This window comes from Dermacentor variabilis, chromosome 1, assembly GCF_050947875.1.
Source record: "Dermacentor variabilis isolate Ectoservices chromosome 1, ASM5094787v1, whole genome shotgun sequence".
NCBI classification, from domain to species: domain Eukaryota; kingdom Metazoa; phylum Arthropoda; class Arachnida; order Ixodida; family Ixodidae; genus Dermacentor; species Dermacentor variabilis.
The window spans coordinates 62,646,664-62,667,385 of record NC_134568.1 but is presented as its reverse complement, the minus strand read 5'-3'; the positions used below and the strand labels follow the sequence as shown (position 1 = coordinate 62,667,385).

At 47.8% G+C, this 20,722-nt stretch overlaps 1 protein-coding gene and 1 pseudogene across 1 annotated transcript in view; one reads left to right on the top strand and one right to left on the bottom strand.

Annotated features, from left to right (window-relative positions):
- Positions 1–7,496: 7,496 nt before the first annotated feature.
- On the bottom strand, positions 7,497–8,352 carry LOC142575576 (uncharacterized; annotated as a pseudogene).
- A 9,277-nt stretch (positions 8,353–17,629) lies between these two features.
- The window catches only part of GC (gamma-glutamyl carboxylase), a 79,732-nt gene continuing 76,639 nt past the window's right edge, over positions 17,630–20,722 (top strand). Inside the window, exon 1 of the mRNA XM_075684977.1 lies at positions 17,630–17,777. Coding sequence (XP_075541092.1) covers positions 17,630–17,777 — 148 coding nt within the window. The remainder of the gene's footprint in view (positions 17,778–20,722) is intronic.

The window sequence follows — 20,722 nt, the reverse complement described above, 5'->3', positions numbered from 1 at the left end:
TGAACTTGTCATCTTCTCGTCATTCGGTCACAGTATGCAGTATGGCTCAGCCGCAGAACAGCAGCAAGTCACTGTTTTTTATGCCAGACCCATCCCATGTTCTTAAGAACATCAGAGGCCACCTTGTGCTCAAAGATGTTATGCATCTGAGGGAACAAATCATTTCAGAATTCTGTTTGCCCAGTAGCGAGGTCACAATAGATCACTTAGAAACTGTCTTGAAGTTGGACACAGAACAGCTGCGAGTGGTTCCAAATCTGAATAGTGCGCATCTGTCGAATGGACATTTCACAAAAATAAAAGTAGGAATCGCAGTGCAGTTTTTCCGAGAAGCCCCATCAGCCATAGTCAGTCAGTCAAGAACTTTATTGAAGTCCTCGCATCTGTCGAATGGACATTTCACAAAAATAAAAGTAGGAATCGCAGTGCAGTTTTTCCGAGAAGCCCCATCAGCCATGGTCAGTCAGTCAAGAACTTTATTGAAGTCCTGAGGAGTAAGATATTTTATCAAGACTGGAAAGCTACCATTGGAAGCAGAAACTACTGCCTGGTTTTTCGAGCTCATATTTAAATGGTACACTCTGATGACATCTCGCCACCCAGTTGTCGGTTTGAGTTTTAAAAATAAGAGTAAATATAAAGAAGCCATTGAAACACTTCGACTCACAGTAAGAGTAATGGAAGGTTTGGGAATTGGGGTCAAGAAAGTGTGTAAGCCATGCCAAGCAGGCTTAATAATGGCAACAACACTGGTGCTGAAACTACACTCTGTCGTACTGCTTGAATGTGGCTACAAGTTTTCTTTTTTTTTTTACAGGAAGGTTGACACAAGACTGCCTAGAAAACTTATTTTCAGTCGTATACGAATGGTTTCACCTGTGCCAAGTGTATACGACTGGAAAAATGCTCTAAAAATAGTGTCGGTCAGCCAGTTTCTGAAGGTTTCACATAATTCAAGCTATGAAATAGACGATAGCAGCTACTTCATAGACCTCTTTGCTAAAGAAATCAAGGAGTTACAAAGCGAAATAGCAGACTCAGTAGCGAGCCATGACATTGGTGAAATAGAACCTTTGAGGGAAGCTGAAAGCGACATCGTGGCCAACTTGACAGGCTTTTTGGTTCGTCATTTTGTAAAGACTCCAAAGGCTTGCCGTTCGTGTGTGGAAATCCTCACAACTGATGACATTTCCGAGGAGCATGCTCTTGTTAGCATGAAAGAATACGTGAAAGATAGCAAGAACCTTGTATACGTAAGCCATGTTGTGTTAAACTTTGTGTCTTTATGTGAAGCTGTGTTCAAAAAATTTTCCGAAGAAAAAAAACATTTGCCGTCTAACACAGCCAATCAAGACACTAAGAAGCCTGCTTGACCACAATGTTTCATCACCATCGGTTGTATGCGCTGAACATCCAAATGTCATGAAAAAGCTTTGTTCGTTTTGTTCGAAAAAGTTTTGTGACGTTGCGGCTCCGCATTTATTTGCAGTGGCTGAGCCAACCAAATAGCAATGAGAAGGATGGGTATGGCAGCAAGACAGTTGCAGATGTTAACTTGAACTGAAATTATTTCATCTCTTAAGCAGCACATAAACTTACTCCTGTCGAGTCTATGCACCCAACGTTTGTATGCATGTGGCTGATGAGGCTTCAGGCAGATGAAAGCTTTGGTGAGCTGTATATAGGATGTCATTTTATATATTCTCTGGCTGTCTTCCTGTGGTTTTGTGCAGTTATGCATTGGTAATAAACCTTTCTTTTTAAAATGTATGTCAGTGTTGCTCTTGTTCATTTTGGAGTGTCATAACAGAATTTAAGTGTGCTTTCGAGCAAAATATTCTGCACTGCTTAGCGTTCGCGCAGGGAGTAATCACAAGCCGAGCGCCTGAGTCTGTTTAAGAGACCCAAGAATTATCCTAGATGGCTACATTGATATTAATTTGTCAGTGTGTAAGAAAGTACACCACACCTTGCATTTATAGCGCACATACTCTTTTGCGTTGGTACATTTCCCACGCACGATGTCTCCCTCCACAAAAAAAGAAAGAAAGGAAATCAGTTATCGCTAACGCTGCCATGTCTTTTTTTGCCTTGTTTGCTGATCTTGCAATTCACGACTTATCTGATCTACAACGTAGTTGAAAACGTCTTGCGGCGATTACGTCCTTCTGCGCCTGTATTTTGAATGGTAGCTCCATAAACGTTCGGTTTGGGCCACAAGCGCAAACTTTATTTCTAAACATTTCGTAAAATAAGCAAAGACGCACCGAAAACAATTCGCGGTCTTCGAGGCTCGAAGCTTAGTCTAGCACTTGCTTTATTGCAAACGTTCAATTCACCTCTGCTTTTGAGGTGAGATGTAAATATAATGATACACACACGCGCAAAACCGCAAAGGAAACTAACTTTATTAGAATCAGCAAACCCAGATCCTAAATTTGCAGTGTCTGCCACAGCGCGACGCTACGTGCTCCGACACAATATGGCGGCGCTGCCGGATGTGTCACCACCCTGTACGGAGTAGCGCGGATCGAGGCAGCCTAGGGTGCCTTAGAGTTACTGTATATGCTACCAAAGGTAGCAGAGTTGCGCGTAGGTCCGCCATCTTGCCTGGGAAGCAACCAAATCTATGCGGCGAAGCCGCACTCCGTTTTTGCAGGCGACATGCCTACCGTATCGTCGATCGACCGTGGGCGCTTTTGCATCGCTTGTGGACTGCTTTTCCGCCTAATCGCAAACAAAGCGCATCGAAACAGCTGACTCGATAAAATCGTCAAGAAAAAGGCGCCGAGATCGGTCCCCATCGAAGCTTAAGCCTAGCGTATCCGCCGAGTCCGTCTGCACGCTCTCGGCGTGTCTAGGCTCAGGAATCAAGAAGTCTAACATGGATAAATCACTCTGTATTTCAGCTTTCGCATCTGTGTTCTCAAATAAACTATTTTTTCATGTTTGCAGTGCCAGCACGAGTAGCGATTAGCGCCGATGTGACGCGTCATAAACACAAGTATGTATGTGCTGTAGCCGAAGGCTCCCAGCACTAGCCTGCGCTTCTCTGACGAAGATATATGACTAGACAGACGTGTCGACTGAAAGGCATCACTGAACTAAGAAAACGTTGCATATCCTTCCCTTGAAGAACAAGAAACTGCTATCCAAATAGGGTAGTAACCGCCCATACAGCGTCCAGGGTCGGCGGTTCATTTAGGACTTTTTTCGAAGTTAAAATGCCAATTGCAAGTGAAAATCGATGTTGTGGCACTTCCGAGCATGCTACTGAATACGGACAGCAAAATTTTATTTGTGGTGCAGGCGTGAGCTTTAGTTGCTGGGCGATAACGTACCTACCATGACTGAGCGAGATGCATCTCTGGCAAACTAAAACTACTTATAGGTCCTTGTTATGGCAAATTATCCTGGCGTGGCGTAGTGGTAAAGTATCGTGATTGGGATTTGTAGGATTGTAGTATTCTTTTCCTTTTTTTTTATTGCACCAAAACGCTCTCTGTTGCTTTCTGTGTTCATAAAAATATATATGGTGTCCAGACACCGCGTATATAACGCGCTAGAGCTGTTTTTCGCTCCAGTACCCAGTGCCTCCCTGTACGCCGCGCCTGCCCAGCGCCCCGGCATCCAGGGCGCGGCACTGGGCCCATAATCCGGCGCTGCACTGGACAGTGGATACTGGGTTTTGCAATAGGGATACCTGCTTATGTGCCAAAGCTCTCAACGTGTTGGCAGTCTGAAATATTACTGGTGAATCAATGACCAACCATTAGTATTTCGACTCTGGTACCCCATTAGATTTGCTGTAGAAACGTACCCACCTACTAGCAGGCACCGGATATCAGCCACACCTGCAAGTGCCACTTCATTAGGTGCCTTTTCACTGCAGGGATTCCAAATGTAATCTTCTGTGGGAGTGTAGTGAAACTTTTTCTCACACAGCATTGATATAGCTACATTATGGGTAAGAATGCAAAACACAGTTAGGCCCTCACCGTATGTTAAGTGACGACATTCATTCCTCTTGCGTCCTGCTTCACATAAGCAGTAGTAGATGAAATATCTTTACTTAGTAGTAACCTCTTTTATGTTCAGAAACAACAACCCAAGCAGTGCATTATCATAAAAATGTGAGCTGGCTTCTTTATGACAGTTCTGCGGAAGCAGTGTGATGCATGGGATCGTATAAAAAGCTTTTCCGCTTTCAGAGCGATTCGTGCAGTTTGGAGCAGAGCACCCAGTCATTATATGATTCCGATGGAACTGCGATCACACTGCGATGAACCAACTGTGAGATGCGCTGCGCACGTTGTGTTGTTGCTCCCCAGCTAGCCCGCACGCGAACAGCGAACGCCAAGATCGGCTGGATTCGTTTTGAATTTGTCTCGCGATAATTGTGTCAATCCAGTTCGCTGCAGCGGCGGCGTCGAGAAATACAAAAATTGGCCCGAGCATCTGCTTTCCCGCAATGCACGGTTGCTTGACTACCACGTGATGACGTTCTGCCAATAGAGGCGCTAGCGGCGTGATAAAACAGACGCGCAACTCTGCTACCTTTGGTAGCATAAGCAGTAACTCTAGGGTGCCTCGATGCGCGCGCCTGCACGGCGGCGGAAGGGAGTGCGCGCATCGAGGCACCCTACTGGGAGTCACTGGGACACCAGTAAGGACGCTGGATAAGAGCTGGGTCACACTGGACGAGACACTGGTTTCACTGCCATGACGCTGGGGCGCAATGGTTTGTGCTGTAGACGCGTTGGCTCTCGCTGCAGTTCGCTGGCTCGCACTGGGAAGTGCGTTGGTTGCGTTTGTGCAGCATTGGTTCAAGCACGCAAGGAGCATACAGGCGCTGTTCAATATTAAGTGCTTTATACAATTTCATCGCTAGATACTCTTGTCCTACATCCCTATACACCGAATATCTTGGGGTAATAAAACTCTATTTCATGTCGCAGCTTGGAATAAAGGTGCGTGATCACGCGCCTTTCATGGGTCATGCCCTGTTTATGTATGCATATATTTGACACTGAAGATCACTTTCGTTTTTTTTTTCAGTTCCCTTTTGCCTGGGCGGATAGCTAGATTCTTGAACGAAATCACGCAAACACAGATGACGCCTCGTTTTCCGAATCAGATGACGCCTCGTTTTTAGTCGCAACCGATGACTGCGAGTTGTTGCTGTGTTCGCGGTGTTGTGGAGTCGACAGAAACCCAGAAGTCGTTCATACGCGTTCCAACGAACTCCCAGGAAGCCAGCCAATGATTGATGTTATCGCACCGATAACAAAGCTGATGCGATTCGTGCGCTTCCACTTTCCCTATAGTCTACTAAAAATAATAGACAAAAGGTTCTGAGGCTCAAAGACACACATTTTAGCAATCGCCCGGTACCGGCGCCGAGATCGTTCCCTTCTACCGAAGCTTAGGCCTGCCCGCTAAGTCCGTCTACACGCTATCGGACCGCCTCAACAACTATAACGAGGATAAATCACTCTATATTTCAGCTTTCATATCGGTGTTCTTAAATAAACAATTTTTTCGTGTCTACAGTGCCAGCACAAAAAGCGATGAGCGCCCATGTGACGTATTATAAACATACGTATACCTGCTCTCTCCGAAGTCTGCCAGCACTAGCCTATGCTTCTCTGACGAAGGTATGTGACCAGATAGACGTGTCGATTGAAATGGATCGTTGAAGTAAGAATTTCTTGCATATCCTTTCCGCGAAGAACAAGAAGCGGCTATCAAAATGGGGAGTAACAGCCCAAACAGCGACCCGGGTCGGCGGTTCAATTAGGACTTTTTTCGAAATTAAAATACAATCGCAAAATAAAACCAGTGTTGTGGCCTTTCTTATAGCATAATATTGAATAAGGACAACAACTTTTTTTCTTTCTGACATAGGCGTAAGCTTTAGTTGCGCGGCGATAGTGAATCTGCCGTGTGTGTGCGAGACGCGCCTGCGAAACTGCGCCTGGATGATGATATGGCAAATCATTCACACTCTGCTGTCTGTTGAAGGGACGTAATCATCCTGCTTCTGATCACCGACGCGTGTGGACACAGGATGGTCGGCTCTGAGCGAGCTGCGACAGCGGTCGTCGACGGCCGTGGTAGGCCGACTTTTTCCGTGCCCAAGGACTACAGGATTATTCTGCCCAATGTTTAATCAGGTGAAGCTATGAAGCGTGCTGTCATGCTGGACTGCTACATCTCAGGTAGTCCGTATCGTATCGAAGACTTTCTAAAGCCTCTGCAAGACGCCAGCGTCATCAAGGACGTTGCTGCGATAGGTGTCTACCAGATGCGCTACGTCTGGCTCGTTAACCTACAGACGGATGAAGCTAAAAAGAAGCTTATATAAGCAGGACGCTTGGTCGTCAAGGGCCGCCTTTGCATCGTCATCGACCCCAACAGGCAAGAGGTGCGTCTGAAATTGCATTGGGTGACTTGTCATGAACGATAACATTCGGAGGGCATTCAGTGAATATAGTGAAGTGAAGGAGGCGACCAACGACAGGTGGAAAGTGGAGGGCTTCGGATTGATGACTCACGAAGTTTGTGCGACTGTTTTTAAAGGTGGGCATCGCACTGGACTACATACCGCCCCAAATGCGTCTTGGCAGCGGTACAGTGCTCATTGTGGCGCCAAGTCAAGCCCCTCTGTGCCTTCGTTTCAAGCACACGGATCATATACGGCGAGTTTGTATGGTTCCGAAGTGCGCCGAATGTCACGCATTTGGCCACGGACAGGAGGCATGTAATCGCAGCTACGCCAAAGCTGTCGGCAGATCTACGGTTGTAGACCAAAGTGAGCTTGTCATGGATGAGCAAGAGGCAGAGCAAGCTGCAGCACCCGCGACAGCTGACAAGAGCGCAACCGATCAGGGGACAGGCAAGGAAGACAGCGCCTCCGGGCTGGAAGCGTCACGCACGCTTATATCGTGCATATGTGTCGATGGATATTGTGCATTAGTGTAAGGATTATTGCATAACCCCTCTCTCATTCACCGACCATTGCTTCTTGATGTTTAGCATTTGCAGTAAAAAAGAAAGAAAAGGAAACTTTAACTGTGATTCATACAAAATAAATAATAAACTATTTGATGACGATGTTTTCAAAACTTTAGCACTAGAGGGCATACGAGAACTGTACCAAGACAATAACTCAGAGATTGGGCCGAACAGGGAAACGTCTAAACAAAATATTAAAATGAAAGCTATAGAAAGAAGCAGCATACTTAAACATGAACAACGAATTCATGAGAAACTGCTACGTTCGAACTTGCGAACTCCCGCGGACCTCCCGCGAGCGGACCTTCGTGAGTGCTGGACACCAGGCACACGGACACGTGATCCGACTCATTGTGCGGAACGTCATGCGGGAATAATGCTGACCTCCGCTCCGGTGTCCACCAGGTATTGCTGGCATGTGGTTCTGTCCATGACATGAAATAGGCGACTTTTGCTTTGGCCCTGACCGGTTGTCGCCATTAAAGGTCGGCCAGCTGGTTTCCCTGCCATGCGCAAGGACGGAGGCAGTGGCGTGCCTCCTGCCCCAAGCGGCGGTGATAGAAGCATAACCGTGGTGGCGTTTGAGACCGGGAGCGTTCTTCTCTGGTACGCCGTGATTTACTCGAGCTGCGATACCTTCCGTGATGGGGTGGAGGGCGATGACGTTCCGCAGCACAAACTAATTGTTCAAGGCGATTGCAAAGCGCGTCGATGGGAGAAGCGGCGGTGGATGATGTCTGCGCAACTGAGCTCACAGTGGTGTTTGATGGTGTCACGTTTCACACCGCTGGCGTCACCAACTCAATGGCTTTGTCCGCCAAGCTGGCCAGGCTGTTGACGTCCATTGCAGTGGCTGTAGCGAGTACCATGTAAACGTTTACTGGAAGGCGTTGCATGAACATATCCCGCAGCAGGAGGATCATCGTTCACTGTTGTGTTGCCGCTCACGAGCTGTCGCATACGGCGAAGGAGCTGGCTTGGCCGGCGGTCTCCCAAGTCCTCCGCGGAGAGCAACTACTGCATGCGGGCTCGCTGCGATGTTGTGCGCTCGAGAAGTGCAGCCTTGAGATCACTGTATGGAGTGGCGGGAGGCGGTCAAGAAAGCAGGTCGGCAACTTCTTCTGCAGCGGTAGGCGACAGTGCCGGAAATACTAGGTGGTACTTGCGTTGTTCCGTGCGAACGCCAGAGAGAATAAATTGCGATTCCGCTTGAAGAAACCAAGCTGCAGGGTTGCGGTCCCAGTAAGGTGGGAGTCGGATTGAAACCGCGGAGACGTCTTGTCGCTCGGTCATGCCCGTAGGTTCAGTGTCTGGTTGCATCTCGTTGCTCTGCATGGCTCCACAATAACTTCGGCAGTGCCGCGAAGACGAACTACGGGTCACCACTTTGTAAAGCCGTGGTAAACGAGACGGACACTCGTCTTGTTTATTTCTGTTCAGAAGAGAGAGAATGGAGCGGGCGCGCGCAGCGTGCCTGGAGTGGCGAGAGCTTTAGAGAGAGAGAGAGGAGAAAAGAGGGAAAAGGAGCAGAGAGAAGTGAGGTTCACGGACCTAGTGCGAAAGGAAAGCAGTAAATAAAAGTAATCAGAAAAGGGAGCTCGTGCACGACGTTCCGCACAGTGAGTCGGATCATGTGTCCGTGTGCCTGGTGTCCAGCACTCACGAAGGTCCGCGGGACGCCCCGCGGAATTGTTTATGCATGGCTGCGGGGGTGGTGCGCAGCTGCATCGCCGCGCCGCTACAATGGTGATGGTCGAAAGGCTCACAAAGCGCGCACTAGGGACGAAAAAAAGTTACGCGCAACGTAATATAATAGGAGAAATTGTATACAACGGTGCCGTGACAAGCGCGAAAAACGAGATTGAGCAAGCCTTTTACGAGTATTATAGTGCTCTGTTTTCGTTAGGTGCGGTAGATAGCGACCATTTCAAAAGTCAATTTTTGTGCTTCATGCCACAATTAGATGATGAAACAAAGGATATATATTGGAACTTCCTATCTCGGTAGAGCAGGTAGAGAAGGCGATCGATGACCTCTGGAAAGTCCCCTGGGCCGGACGGGCTAAGTACGGCTTGGTACAAGACCTTCAAGCAAGAAATATCTCCAATATTGCGGCGCTTATTCAACAAAGCCTTTGAGTTTAAATCTCTGCCTCCATCATTTCTCACTTCCCATACTATTCTCATTCCGAAAACTAACGATTCTATAAAACTTCGGCAGAAACTTCGGCAGGTATCAGCCTATCGGCCGATCAGTCTAACAAACGTAGACCACAAAATTTTTATGAAAATAGCGGCTAGAAGGTTGCAGAGCTTAATAAAAGAAATAGTGGGTCCGCATCAAACATGTGGAATAAAGGGCAGAAGCATCTTTACCAACATTCACAAAGCGAGGTGTGTTAGAGTGTTGCGGTGTCATGAAGAGTGCAGTCGCGATGCTCCATACTCATCTTGAGAAGGCGTTTGACCGCGTGCCACATGCTTTAATTGCTTATAACTGTCTTAGAACATGCGAACGTTGGTACGGTAATAACAGAAACTGTTCGTATGGCGTACAGTGGTTTTTGTACTCGGTTGGTCGTTAACAAAGAGGTGGGGAATCTTATCGATGTGCGGCGCTCAGTTCGCCAAGGGTGTCCTATTTCTCCTCTCCTTTTTTGCATATTTACTGGAAGCGTTTGCCTAAGTATTATAAACCGCAGTAGTGGCTTCAGGCTTCACGCAAGTGAAGTACGCGCTCTGGCCTATGCAGACGATATAGCAGTTTTTTTGTTCAAATCTCGAAAGAATTGTTATGGAATGATAAAAGAAGAGAGACGAAGAAGATCGCGAGACACTGGCTGCTGCGTGTTGTTACTAGTGAGCCATCCTAACCCCATTGACTCTGCTTGTATATACATTGTAAATACAGTCTTATACTCCCAACATCCCCGTAACATATTGGTGGGAGGTGCGGGATACCACAGCTGGAAACGGAGCTCCGCAGTGGACGTCGCATCGCCGTCATCACCATGAATAACGGTGAACACTCGGGATCAACGTCGTTGCCGCCTCCAACGTCACCGCCGCTGACTACGTCGCTCTCCCCTTTGGTTGTGGTTGTGCAACTCAAGGATCCCGAAACTTTCTGCGGAACTGATGGCGCCGACGTTGAAGAGTGGTTGGCTATGTACGAAAGTGTGAGTGGAATCAAGAAATGGGACCCTACGCTGATGCTAGCTAACCTGTTGTTCTATCTAAGAGGCACGACAAAGGAGCTGACCAGCTCGGACCAATGCAAAGTTAACAGAGTTGTTTGGCAAACCAGCCGGCCGTAAAATTGCCGCAAAGCAGTAACTGGCCTCCCGTGCCCAATCCCCCACGGAGTCCTATGTTTCGTATATCCAGGACGTGCTGGCGCTTTGTCGTAAAGCCGATCACGACATAACAGAAGCTGACAAGGTAGGGCATGTGCTCAAGGGGATTGCTGAAGACGCCTTTAATCTGCTCATGTGCAAAAGCTGCTCTACAGTTGATGCTATCATCAAAGAGTGCAGACAATTCGAGCAGGCCAAAAGCCGACGCGTCCTGCACCCATTCACCAGATATCCCAATACTGTCGCAACGTCGACGTGCGAAGATCAGCCCGCACAGCAGCATCCGTCGCCATCAGAGGACGTGGTGCGAATTGTCCGACGTGAACTGGATGCGATGGCGCCCGTAGCTTTCTGTTCGCGTAGCCCTGATGCTACCCCTTTTTCAGGTCCCCTCGTGCAAGCCATCGTTCGACAGAAACTTGAAAACTTTGGCCTACATTCTGTCTGTGCTGTCGCCAACCCCAGAGTCAATGAACGCCCTTCTCCCAAGTCAGAGATTTGCAGTCAGAGAGCTGCATTTTCGCTCCACCCCGGTGCTTCTCTCCGTGTTATCGCAACCCGACTGAGTGGAGAACCGCGGACGACCAGCCGATATGTTTCCCCTGTCGCCGCATTGGTCATGTCTCCAGATACTGTCGCAACTCGTGGCCCTCAATACCTCGCACGCCGACCAACCTGAGCCGTTTTAATGGAAATGCCCGCAATGTTTCGCCCACCGCCGAGTCTAACAGCGCCGACAACTCGGCTAGGAACACGTGGTACAGTCGCTCACCATCACCGCGCGGACACCAACCTCGTTCACCGCAAGCGCATCGCCCATCTCCCGTTCGCCGCAGCCACGTCGCCCTTCGTCCCCTGTGCATTTTGGCCGCACCCTTTAGGAAAACTAAGAAACGCAGCTCTCGGAGGTGGTGCTGCATTGCCTACTACTGTAGCAAATCCTCTGTCTGTGCCCACAAAGAGAAGTGTAATTGACGTTAGAATAGACGGCTTACCTGTCTAAGCACTCGTCGACAATGGAGCCCACGTACTGTGATGAGTGCTAGCCTACGTAGACGTTTAAAGAAGGTCCTCACCCCAGCAGTCGCCCGAGTGCTTCGTATGGCCGACGGCGGCATGCTGGTTGTTCTTGGAATGTGTACTGCGCGTATAAGTATAGCCGGCCGCCCTACTTCTGTTCTCTTCGCTGTGATCGTCGACAACTGCCCTCACAACCTTATCGTTGGCTTGGACTTTTTATCCATTCATTCTGCTCTCATCGAGTGCGCGACCGGCGTTCTTCCGTTAGAACTGCCTCAAGTCGCCGATGCTCCGAGCACCGCCCCACCGCACTTGTGTTCGCTTCAAGATGTGCGTCTGTCACCTGAGGCAGTCACGTACGTCGCTTTGACCGCACAGCCACAGATTCCTGACTGTGAATATGTCCTTCGCCCCATCATCGATGTGCTTTTGAACCGTAACGTAGCTCTTCCGCATACGCTGGTGACGATTACTAATAACGGCATCGTCCTTTCGATTTTGAACTTCAGCCTGTGCCTTCAAGTGGTTCCAGCCAGCATGTTCTTGGCCAGCGTTTCTAATACTTCCGCATTTGACATTGAAAGTCTGAATGCCGAGATCAGTTTCTTATCATCAATTGCAGCTGACAGCTCTGGTTCCCTAACGGATGACTTCGCGAAGATTATTGCACCTAACCTCACCTTTGCACAGGCCACAGACATACGTCTCCTCCTCGAATGGTACCTTGACATCTTTGATTTCGGCGACAAGCCTTTAGGACAGACATCTGTTGTTCATCACCGTATCAACACGAATCCTATTCGTCGGCGTCCCTATCGTGTATCGCATGCTGAGCGTCGAGTCATCCAATCAGAAGTGGACAAAATGTTCCGCAAAGGAGTCATCGAACCATCAGCCAGCCCTTGGGCTTCGCCTGTCGTCCTTGTGAGTAAAGAAGATGGTACTTGGCGTTCTTGCGTCGATTATCGCCATTTAAACAAGATCACCCGAAAAGACGTTTACCCATTACCATGCATCGATGGCGCCTTAGGCTGCTTGCACGGAGCTAAGTACTTCTCGTCCATTGATCATCGATTCGGCTACTGGTAGATATCAATTGATGAAATGGACCGCGAGAAGACGGCCTTCATCACACCTGATGGTTTATATCAGTTAAAAGTCATGCCCTTTCGCCTATGCAATGCTCCTGTGACATTTGAACGTATGATGGACTCTCTTCTGCGAGGCTACAAATGGACCACCTGTCTTTGTTATCTTGACGACGTTATTGTTTTTTCTCCCACGTTCGGCAGCCACCTTACCCGACTCGCTGCAATTCTTTCGGTCTTCCGGAAAACCGGCCTTCAACTGAACTCCACGAAATGTCAATTCGGGCGCCGTCAGATTACCGTGTTGGGACACCTGGTTGATGCATCCGGTGTACAACCAGGTCCGGAAAAAGTTCGCGCCGTTAGCAGTTTCCCTGCGCCACGTTCTGCTTCTGCGCTGCTTCGTCGGCCTATGTTTTTACTTTCGCCCTTTCATCAAAAACTTCGCCGAGGTTGCTCGGCCTTTGACAGATCATCTTAAGAAGAACACGCCGTTCTCATGGGACCCTGAGCAAGCTCACGCGTTCGCCGCTCTCATCGGGTTTCTGACAACCCCTCCCATACTTGCCCACTTTGATCCATCTGCACCGACCGAAGTCCACACTGACGCAAGCGGCCCCGGCATCGGGGCTGTTTTCGCCCTACAGCAGAATGGTAATGAGTGCGTGATAGCTCACGCCAGCCACCTGCTGTCACCTGCTGAGAGAAGTTACTCCATCACCGAGCGGGAGTGCTTGGCTTTAGTTTGGGCTGTCGCCAAGTTCCGGCCATATTTGTACGGCCGCATGTTTTCGGTCGTTACAGACCACCGCACTCTCTGCTGGCTGTCTTCCCTCCGGCACCCCACAGGACGGCTTGGTTGCTGGACTTTGCGGCTCCAGAAATTTTCATTTGTTGTCAACTGTAAGTCTGGACGTCTGCACAAGGACGCTGACTGCCTCTCGCGTCACCCCGTGGATCCTCCCGTTCCTGTTGCGCATGATACGGTAAACTGCGTGCTGGCTTTGATTGACATGACCGACATGCGCACTGAAAAACAATGTCACGCATCCTTACAGTCCATCATCGCCGGAGTGCAATCTGTCAGTACCGACGGCACGTGCCGCATGTTCGTGCTGCATGACGGCATCCTCTACTGCCCCAATATCAACCCTGACGGCCCTGAGTTGCTCCTTGTCCTTCTTCGTCATCTGCGATCCGTCGTTCTCTAACAACTTCACGATGCACCGACGGCAAGACACCTTGGAGTTCTGCGTACATACGACCGCGTACGACGCGGGTTCTTCTGGCCAGGTCTCTACCGCTCTGTGCGTCGTTATGTCGCAACTTGCGAATTGTGTCAGCACCGGAAGAAACCTCCCCTGCCACCTCTCGGACGACTCCATCCAATTGAAGTTCCCTCTGAAGCTTTCTTTCGCGTAGGCCTTGACCTGCTTGGCCCTTTTCCGACGACGTCTAGAAGGAATAAGTGGATCGCTGACGCTACTGATTACACGACATGCTACGCGATAACAAAGGCGTTGCTGACTTGTTGCGCAACGGACGTCGCCGATTTTCTCCTTCACGACGTCATTCTCCTGCACGGTGCACCTTCAGTTTCAGTTTCAGTTTCAGCTTATTGATGCGATTGAAATGTTTTACAGAAAAAGTAACTCTAGGAGGTCCCATAGTCAAAGACTGGGGAGGGACCTCCAAGGAGGGAACTCGACAGTTACTTACAGACCGCAGCCGCTCGTTCTTGTCTCGAGTTGTGGACGACCTCCTCCGCTCTTGTGCCACTGAGCACAAGCTGTCCACCGCCTACCACCCACAAACGAACGGTCTTACGGAACGTCTCAACCGGAAAATCACAGAGATGCTGTCGATGTACGTTTCCAACGATCACCGCGACTGGGACGCCACACTGGCCTACGTGACATTCGCGTATAACTCGTCCCGACATGACACCCTTTTATCTTTTGTATGGTCGCGGCCCCACTTTGCTCTTTGACACCATCCTACCTTCTGTGTCACGCGTTGTCACTGAGTACGCTCTTGAAGTCATCGATCGCGCTCACATGGCGCGTCAAGTCGCCCGATCTCGTTTATTAGCCCCGCAGCATCTGCAAAAAGAGCGTTACGACCGGTGCCATCACGATGTTCAGTTCGCCCCAGGTGCTTCGGTGCTGCTTTGGTCACCATGTCGTCGGGTTGGCCCCTCCCAGAACCTTCTCTCTCGCTACACAGAGCCTTATGAAGTCCTACGTCAAGTTAACGACGCCAATTACGAGATCGCACCGTTACAGTTTCATCCATCCTCTAGTCAGCCGCCTGTTGACTTAGAGCGCGTTTCGCGGCTGATAGCCATTCTTCGTTCCCAGTTCTTCGCCTACCATGCGCCGAGACGGCGCTTCAGCTCCCGGGGGTTTTGTTACGGAATGATAAAAGAAGAGAGAGGAAGAAGATCGCGAGACGCTGGCTGCTGCGTGTTGTTACTAGTCAGCCATCTTATCCCCACTGACTCTGCTTGTCTGTCTATACCTCAACATCCCCGTAACCGTATTGCGGAGGTTATTACCGTTGTAAAACGCTTTCGTGAGGTAAGCGGAAGTGCAGTCAACTGGGGGAAATGTGGTTTTTGCATGGGGATTGGGATCTCACGTCACAGTTTTTCTTAAATGTGCAGTGGGTAATAATACCGGCAAAGTATTTAGGCGTGCTATTAGAACATTACACCGACAGCGATCCTTACTAGCGGAGGCAGGCAGAAGAAATCCGAGAAAAGGCCGAAAAATGGAAGGACAAAGATTTGTCTATCTTTTCTCATGCTTCAGTTTGCAATCTATTTTTCATTTGTAAACTGTGGTACGTGCTGCAAGTGCTCCACTGTTCTCGAACGAATGTGCAAAGAGATCATCCGGTTTCGCCGTGTTTATATGGGTATACATGAGAACGAACAAGTCGGACAAACCTTTTTCGGCGTGTCCGCGATGGGGGCGTGTGTTTATCGCATCTATTTCTGAGACAGCTTGTAAATCGTTTTTATACCTTCCGGATGTTCAGGATCCTTTCCTGCGCACAGTTTGCCAAGTATGGCTAGCAAGTGCTTAGCCCTAGTTTGTCATCTCTTCCAAGAAAATGGAAGGTGGACTACAGTGTTACATTAAAGAGGGCGTTGAGTAGCGTCGCTTCCTGGAGGCATGATTTTCTTTTGAATTTTGAAGCACTGTGTCCCGTAAAAAATTGTATAAAGATTTATGCGATCTCGATATCCCACTTCCTTTATACCGTACTCATTTCTCTGGAAGAACATGGCGAAAAGTGTTGAAACGTGTAAAAAGCATGCCTGTGCGTGCGGGGGTGAAAACTTTCTTGTTTAAATTATACATGCAGGTGTTTTGCCAGTTAACATATGGCCTTCTGAAAAGGGAGCCTTCGTTCCGTGGGGTGACCACTGTTTCTTGTGTCGCAAACCAGAAACAATTCAAGGTGTGTTCCTGGAATGCTGGGATAGCGTGTTCTTCTGGAATGTCCTGCAAAGGACCTTGAAGAAAGATTTCCCTTCGGATGCACAGGGAATAAAGTACCTAATGGTTGAAAACAAGGATGGTTTTCCTTATGATATTACTATGTTATTGGCTCTGCATAGATTTTCACGTCAGGCATTGCTGTTCGCCATGCAGACGTTGATGCTCGTCCTGCTATAGAGTGCTTTCGCAAGTCTCTCATTTCATTTCTGCAAATGGAAAAAGCGCGAAAGTGTGTACCCAATTTGGTGCCCCGTATGGAATCTTTGTTACACATGAAAGAATTGCAACATATGTATTTGACATTAAGTCGTTTATTATTATACCACTGCAACACACATAAAAAAAGTTGGAGTGGCGTAGTGGTAAAGTACCGGGATTAGGATCTGTAGGTCAGACGATCGAATGCTGGTGGAAACCTTCTTATTTTTACTTCCTTCTCATTTGTTATTGCACACAAACACTATCTGTTGCTTTCTGTATTCACACACACACACACACACACACACACACGCACACGCACGCACGCACACAGTGGGTGCTATGAATATACTGTGACGCGATCATGTCATTACGGTGACAAGCTTCAATAAATGAACCACCACCCTTTACGGACAGGACATCTATCATTCTCGGGCTCCGCTTCACGCATGTTATCAAATAAGAAATGCGTCTCCCAAGACGTACCTGTGCGTAATGACTCCAATGACGTGGATAGCTCTTTGTTTGCCCCTTGGAGCTTTAGTAGATTAGCCAGTTCAAGAGGAGATGCCAAATGATCTCTGGCATTGAACGGCAATAAACTGCCCGATTTATTTCATCAAACTATAATAAAGACGTCAGCGTAACCCACATTAAATCAACTCTTGAACTACCCCCTTTAGCAGTAAGACGGAGAATATCACGTCTCAGCCTGTTCCATAAGCTATATCACAACTTTTCTAACCTGCATGGTACACTGTTACTGCCACCCGCTCGAACTTTTCGCCGCCTGTTCAACTCCAACAGCGTCCAACGCCTTCATGGTTCGACTCTTGCATTCAATAAATCGTTTCTTCGCGCAGCCATTGAAGACTGGAATTGCCTTCCCGGAGCAGTTGCTCTTGAGAAAAATCCAGAAAAATTCAGGCAGTCCTTAAGTGAGCTTTTTGTTAAATAAGTTGAACTACGCATTTTTGTTTTCTCACACAATTTTTACGATACAGGCCTTGTCCAATTGATTTACATTATGCTTTGTATACTTTGTCTTGTATTTCATTGTCCGGTTGGGTGTCAATCTTTTATTACAAAGTATATCTTCGTTTGTTAGCTTATTCCTAATTACTTACTCCATCCCATCCTTCTATGGAAGGATGTGTGTTTTATCTTTTTTTTTGCCTTGTGTTTTCCAGTGCTCTTTACTGTATCCTTTTTGTGTGTGTGCGCGCTCTGTACTTGTAACGTAGTTGATTCATTGTTGTATAGCATTCGCTGCTTTATATGTTATTTCAATACTGTTTCCCCCTCCCTTATGTAATGCCCTGTTAAGGGTCCTTAAGGGTTAATAAATGGCGACGACGACGACGATGATGATGATGATGAAAATAAATTGTCAAATTCCTCCACATTCGACAATTACGCATCTCTCGGACGCAGGAGCAGTCATGATACTGGATCAACCTGAAGAGCGCGGCTTGGCCTTCGTGGAAGAACGCTGGGGTGACCCCAAGGAGTGCCGCTTCCCCTTGTTCTCCTTCTTGAAGCCGCTGTCCTTGGAAGGAATGTACTGCATTCACCTGATCATGCTTCTCGGTAAGCAGCATCTCGTTCATTAGACGTCAGTTACTGGGACAGACTCTTGCGTTTCTTACATATGTAACACGTCCACCTCGGAAACGAGCTGATTACATTGATTTTAATTTCTTTTGGTGATATTTATATCGTTGTGCAAGTCCAAGAGAAAGAGGAGGGGGATGGTGGGGGCGGGTCTAACATTGCAAAGGCATGACGGCATATTGCTCCGCCCGAGCGTCTTCCTTTAAAGAACGGAAATGAGCACGCCACCTAGTTAATCGCGACGTGAGCAGGTTTAATGCTACCAAGGCAGATTAAGGCGATTATAAGGAGTAGAGGAAGAATACTACCACTGCACCAAGTTCACACAGTACCCACTCAGCACATCTATACTACATCGAGTGATTGGTGACGTTTATCATTACGGAAACCTCACCACTCACTTAATAGGTCGGTGCCTTTAAGAAACTTCACATGGAGGTGAAACACCACTTTCCTAAAAATTTAGCGTCAATGTAGCGCAAGAAGCCACTCTATCCCCCGTATTCTCAAGCGGTCCTCTAATCGTAGTTTTTCCTCAAATTTATGATGATGATGATGAAGACTTATTGGCATCCCCTTTGAAACGGGTTGGTGACAAATAGTCGCCGAGCCAGTTTGAGTTACTCAGATATGCTATACATGCTTTTAATTCTAGCATTTTATCGAGATCTCCTCAATCTTTTTTATCTTCATCAATACTTCTCTATCTACCTTGTACCTATGCCTTTAACGAATCCGGTCGAATCCATCTCTTGCCTGCTTTTTTCTTTCCACCAATACTCCAAACGCTCCTGGAAGGCGTACGTTACCTAAGCGTTTACTGGGTGAATCCCTTCGCATTACATTAGGATGTGCTGAGTGGTCTCCTAATTTCTGCAGCAGCCTAGACATGCCTCATCTAGTTGCAAATATTTGCTCCGGTATGATTTTGCCCTAAGGCAACCAGCTCGAGCCTCAAATAGCGAGGCACTTCCCTTCGTGATATTGCACAGATTTTCCCTTCTAATTTCTTTCTTCTCATTCTTGTCAATCCCCGTGGTATTTTTTGTTTCCATTCTTTGCATCCAATTTCACTGTCTCCGTTCCTCTCAATTTCTTTCTGATGACTCCTTGTCGTCTATTTATACTTCAACTACCGTGTACTTGGTTACCAGCTTGCTTGACCTCTTCCTCCATTCTGTGTCCCCGTTTTTTCAGGTACAGGTACTTGTGCACCTTAGCCGCCCATTTATTTTGATCCATGTTCAAGAGTCTTTCTTCAAAACTAATTTTTCTATGCGCTTCTCTGACTTCAAACGAGGCCCAACCCATGTCACCCTGCACTGCCTAATTTGTGGTTTTGCCGTGGCTACCAAAGGCCAACCGGCCTACCGATCTTTGGTTAACTGACAAGATATCCGATTTTAAGCACAGAATGGCATTTGCGAACGTTAGCGCTGGCATCATTACTACTTTCCAGATTCCACGCACCACCTCATATTTATTGTGGTCCCAAAGTGCTCTACGTTTCTTTACTGCAGCATTCCACGTTCACCGAGTTGAGCACACCGCCGCCCCTTAACTGAAGACACTACGCTGCTCAGGGAATACCGCGGAGTGTCAATAAAACGCAGTGACCACTATTGTCGAGGGTCGGCGCCACTATCTACTATCTTGAGGAGTCGAGGTGGAGTGTTGAGTGTAGGAACGTTCTAGAAGACGAAGGCATGTTTCAGTCCATCAAGGACAGCATTGCGCTCTTCCACAAATTCTGAGCAGTCCAACGGGTAACATTTAACATCATCATGGGCTGCAGGAAAAACCCCAGGTCTGACCAGGCTGATCTTTTGCATGTTCCCATGTATGCTGCACGGCTGATAGTTCGGTTGCAGTGGACAACGTTTTTTGGCTTTGCTTCTGCATGTTTAACAACTCGTTTGACAGCATCCAGCCACCTATAGCTATAGTGAGTCGGGGATCCCAGAAGCAAAAAAAGCAAATGTAAGCTGTTTGGTGCATGACGACTGCCTGTTCCAGCCTTACAATTAAGACGGTAACGAATAGTCACGAGAGGAGGGCACCTCTGTCTCTAGCGTTGTCTGTGTCTACCCATGCCTTAAGTTACACTGAAGCTTCGAGTCAGCCCTCGTGATGGCCGTGAGGCAGAATGCTAGAAAGAGTAGGTTTCAGGAACGCTTTGGCGTAATATTCCATAGAGTCTACATCTGATGTTGCTATGTAGACGATTTTTCGACGTAGGTAACCACATAACCTCTTGTACATACTTCTCAACCGTACTACTGTTGCCCCATCTTCACGCTTGTTCTGGCAGCACTGTCAAATGCCGCCTTTACGCAAGAAAAACTGCTACGGCAATGTTCCTTAGAGCCTGCTGCTGTGCGATATCTGCTGCTAAAGCAACGACAAAATTGATTAAGAGGGGGCATACATAGCGGCCACGTGTATAAAGGCAGCACCGAATAAGATGAGATTGAACCAAGTTTATCGAAACAGACAGCACAGTTAATAGAAGCAGGTTTTCCCCGTTCTCTCATCACGTCAATTGGTGAAACCATCCTGCAGAAAGAAAAACGAATAGGTTTTGAACCACCAAGTATAAAAAAGGAAAAAGACAAGAGACAAATTCATGTGGTGCCGTACGTGCACAAGTTTTCGTACAACTGAAGAAAATTTCCAGTTGACATAATGTGAATTTAATTTTCAGTGGCCCTTGCAAGCTATCCATGCTGTGCAATCGTATAAAAAAGCAGAATTGGCCACAGTGCACCAACAATCATGATACTAGGTTCCCTGACTACCACATGCAGCTTCATTTACCTGATACCGTTAAGCTGTGGTGAAGCTTATACAGGTTGTCCCACATAACTTGAACCTGGGAAGCTTGGGGTCGGGCATGAAATAGATGGTAGCTGGCCCATGCC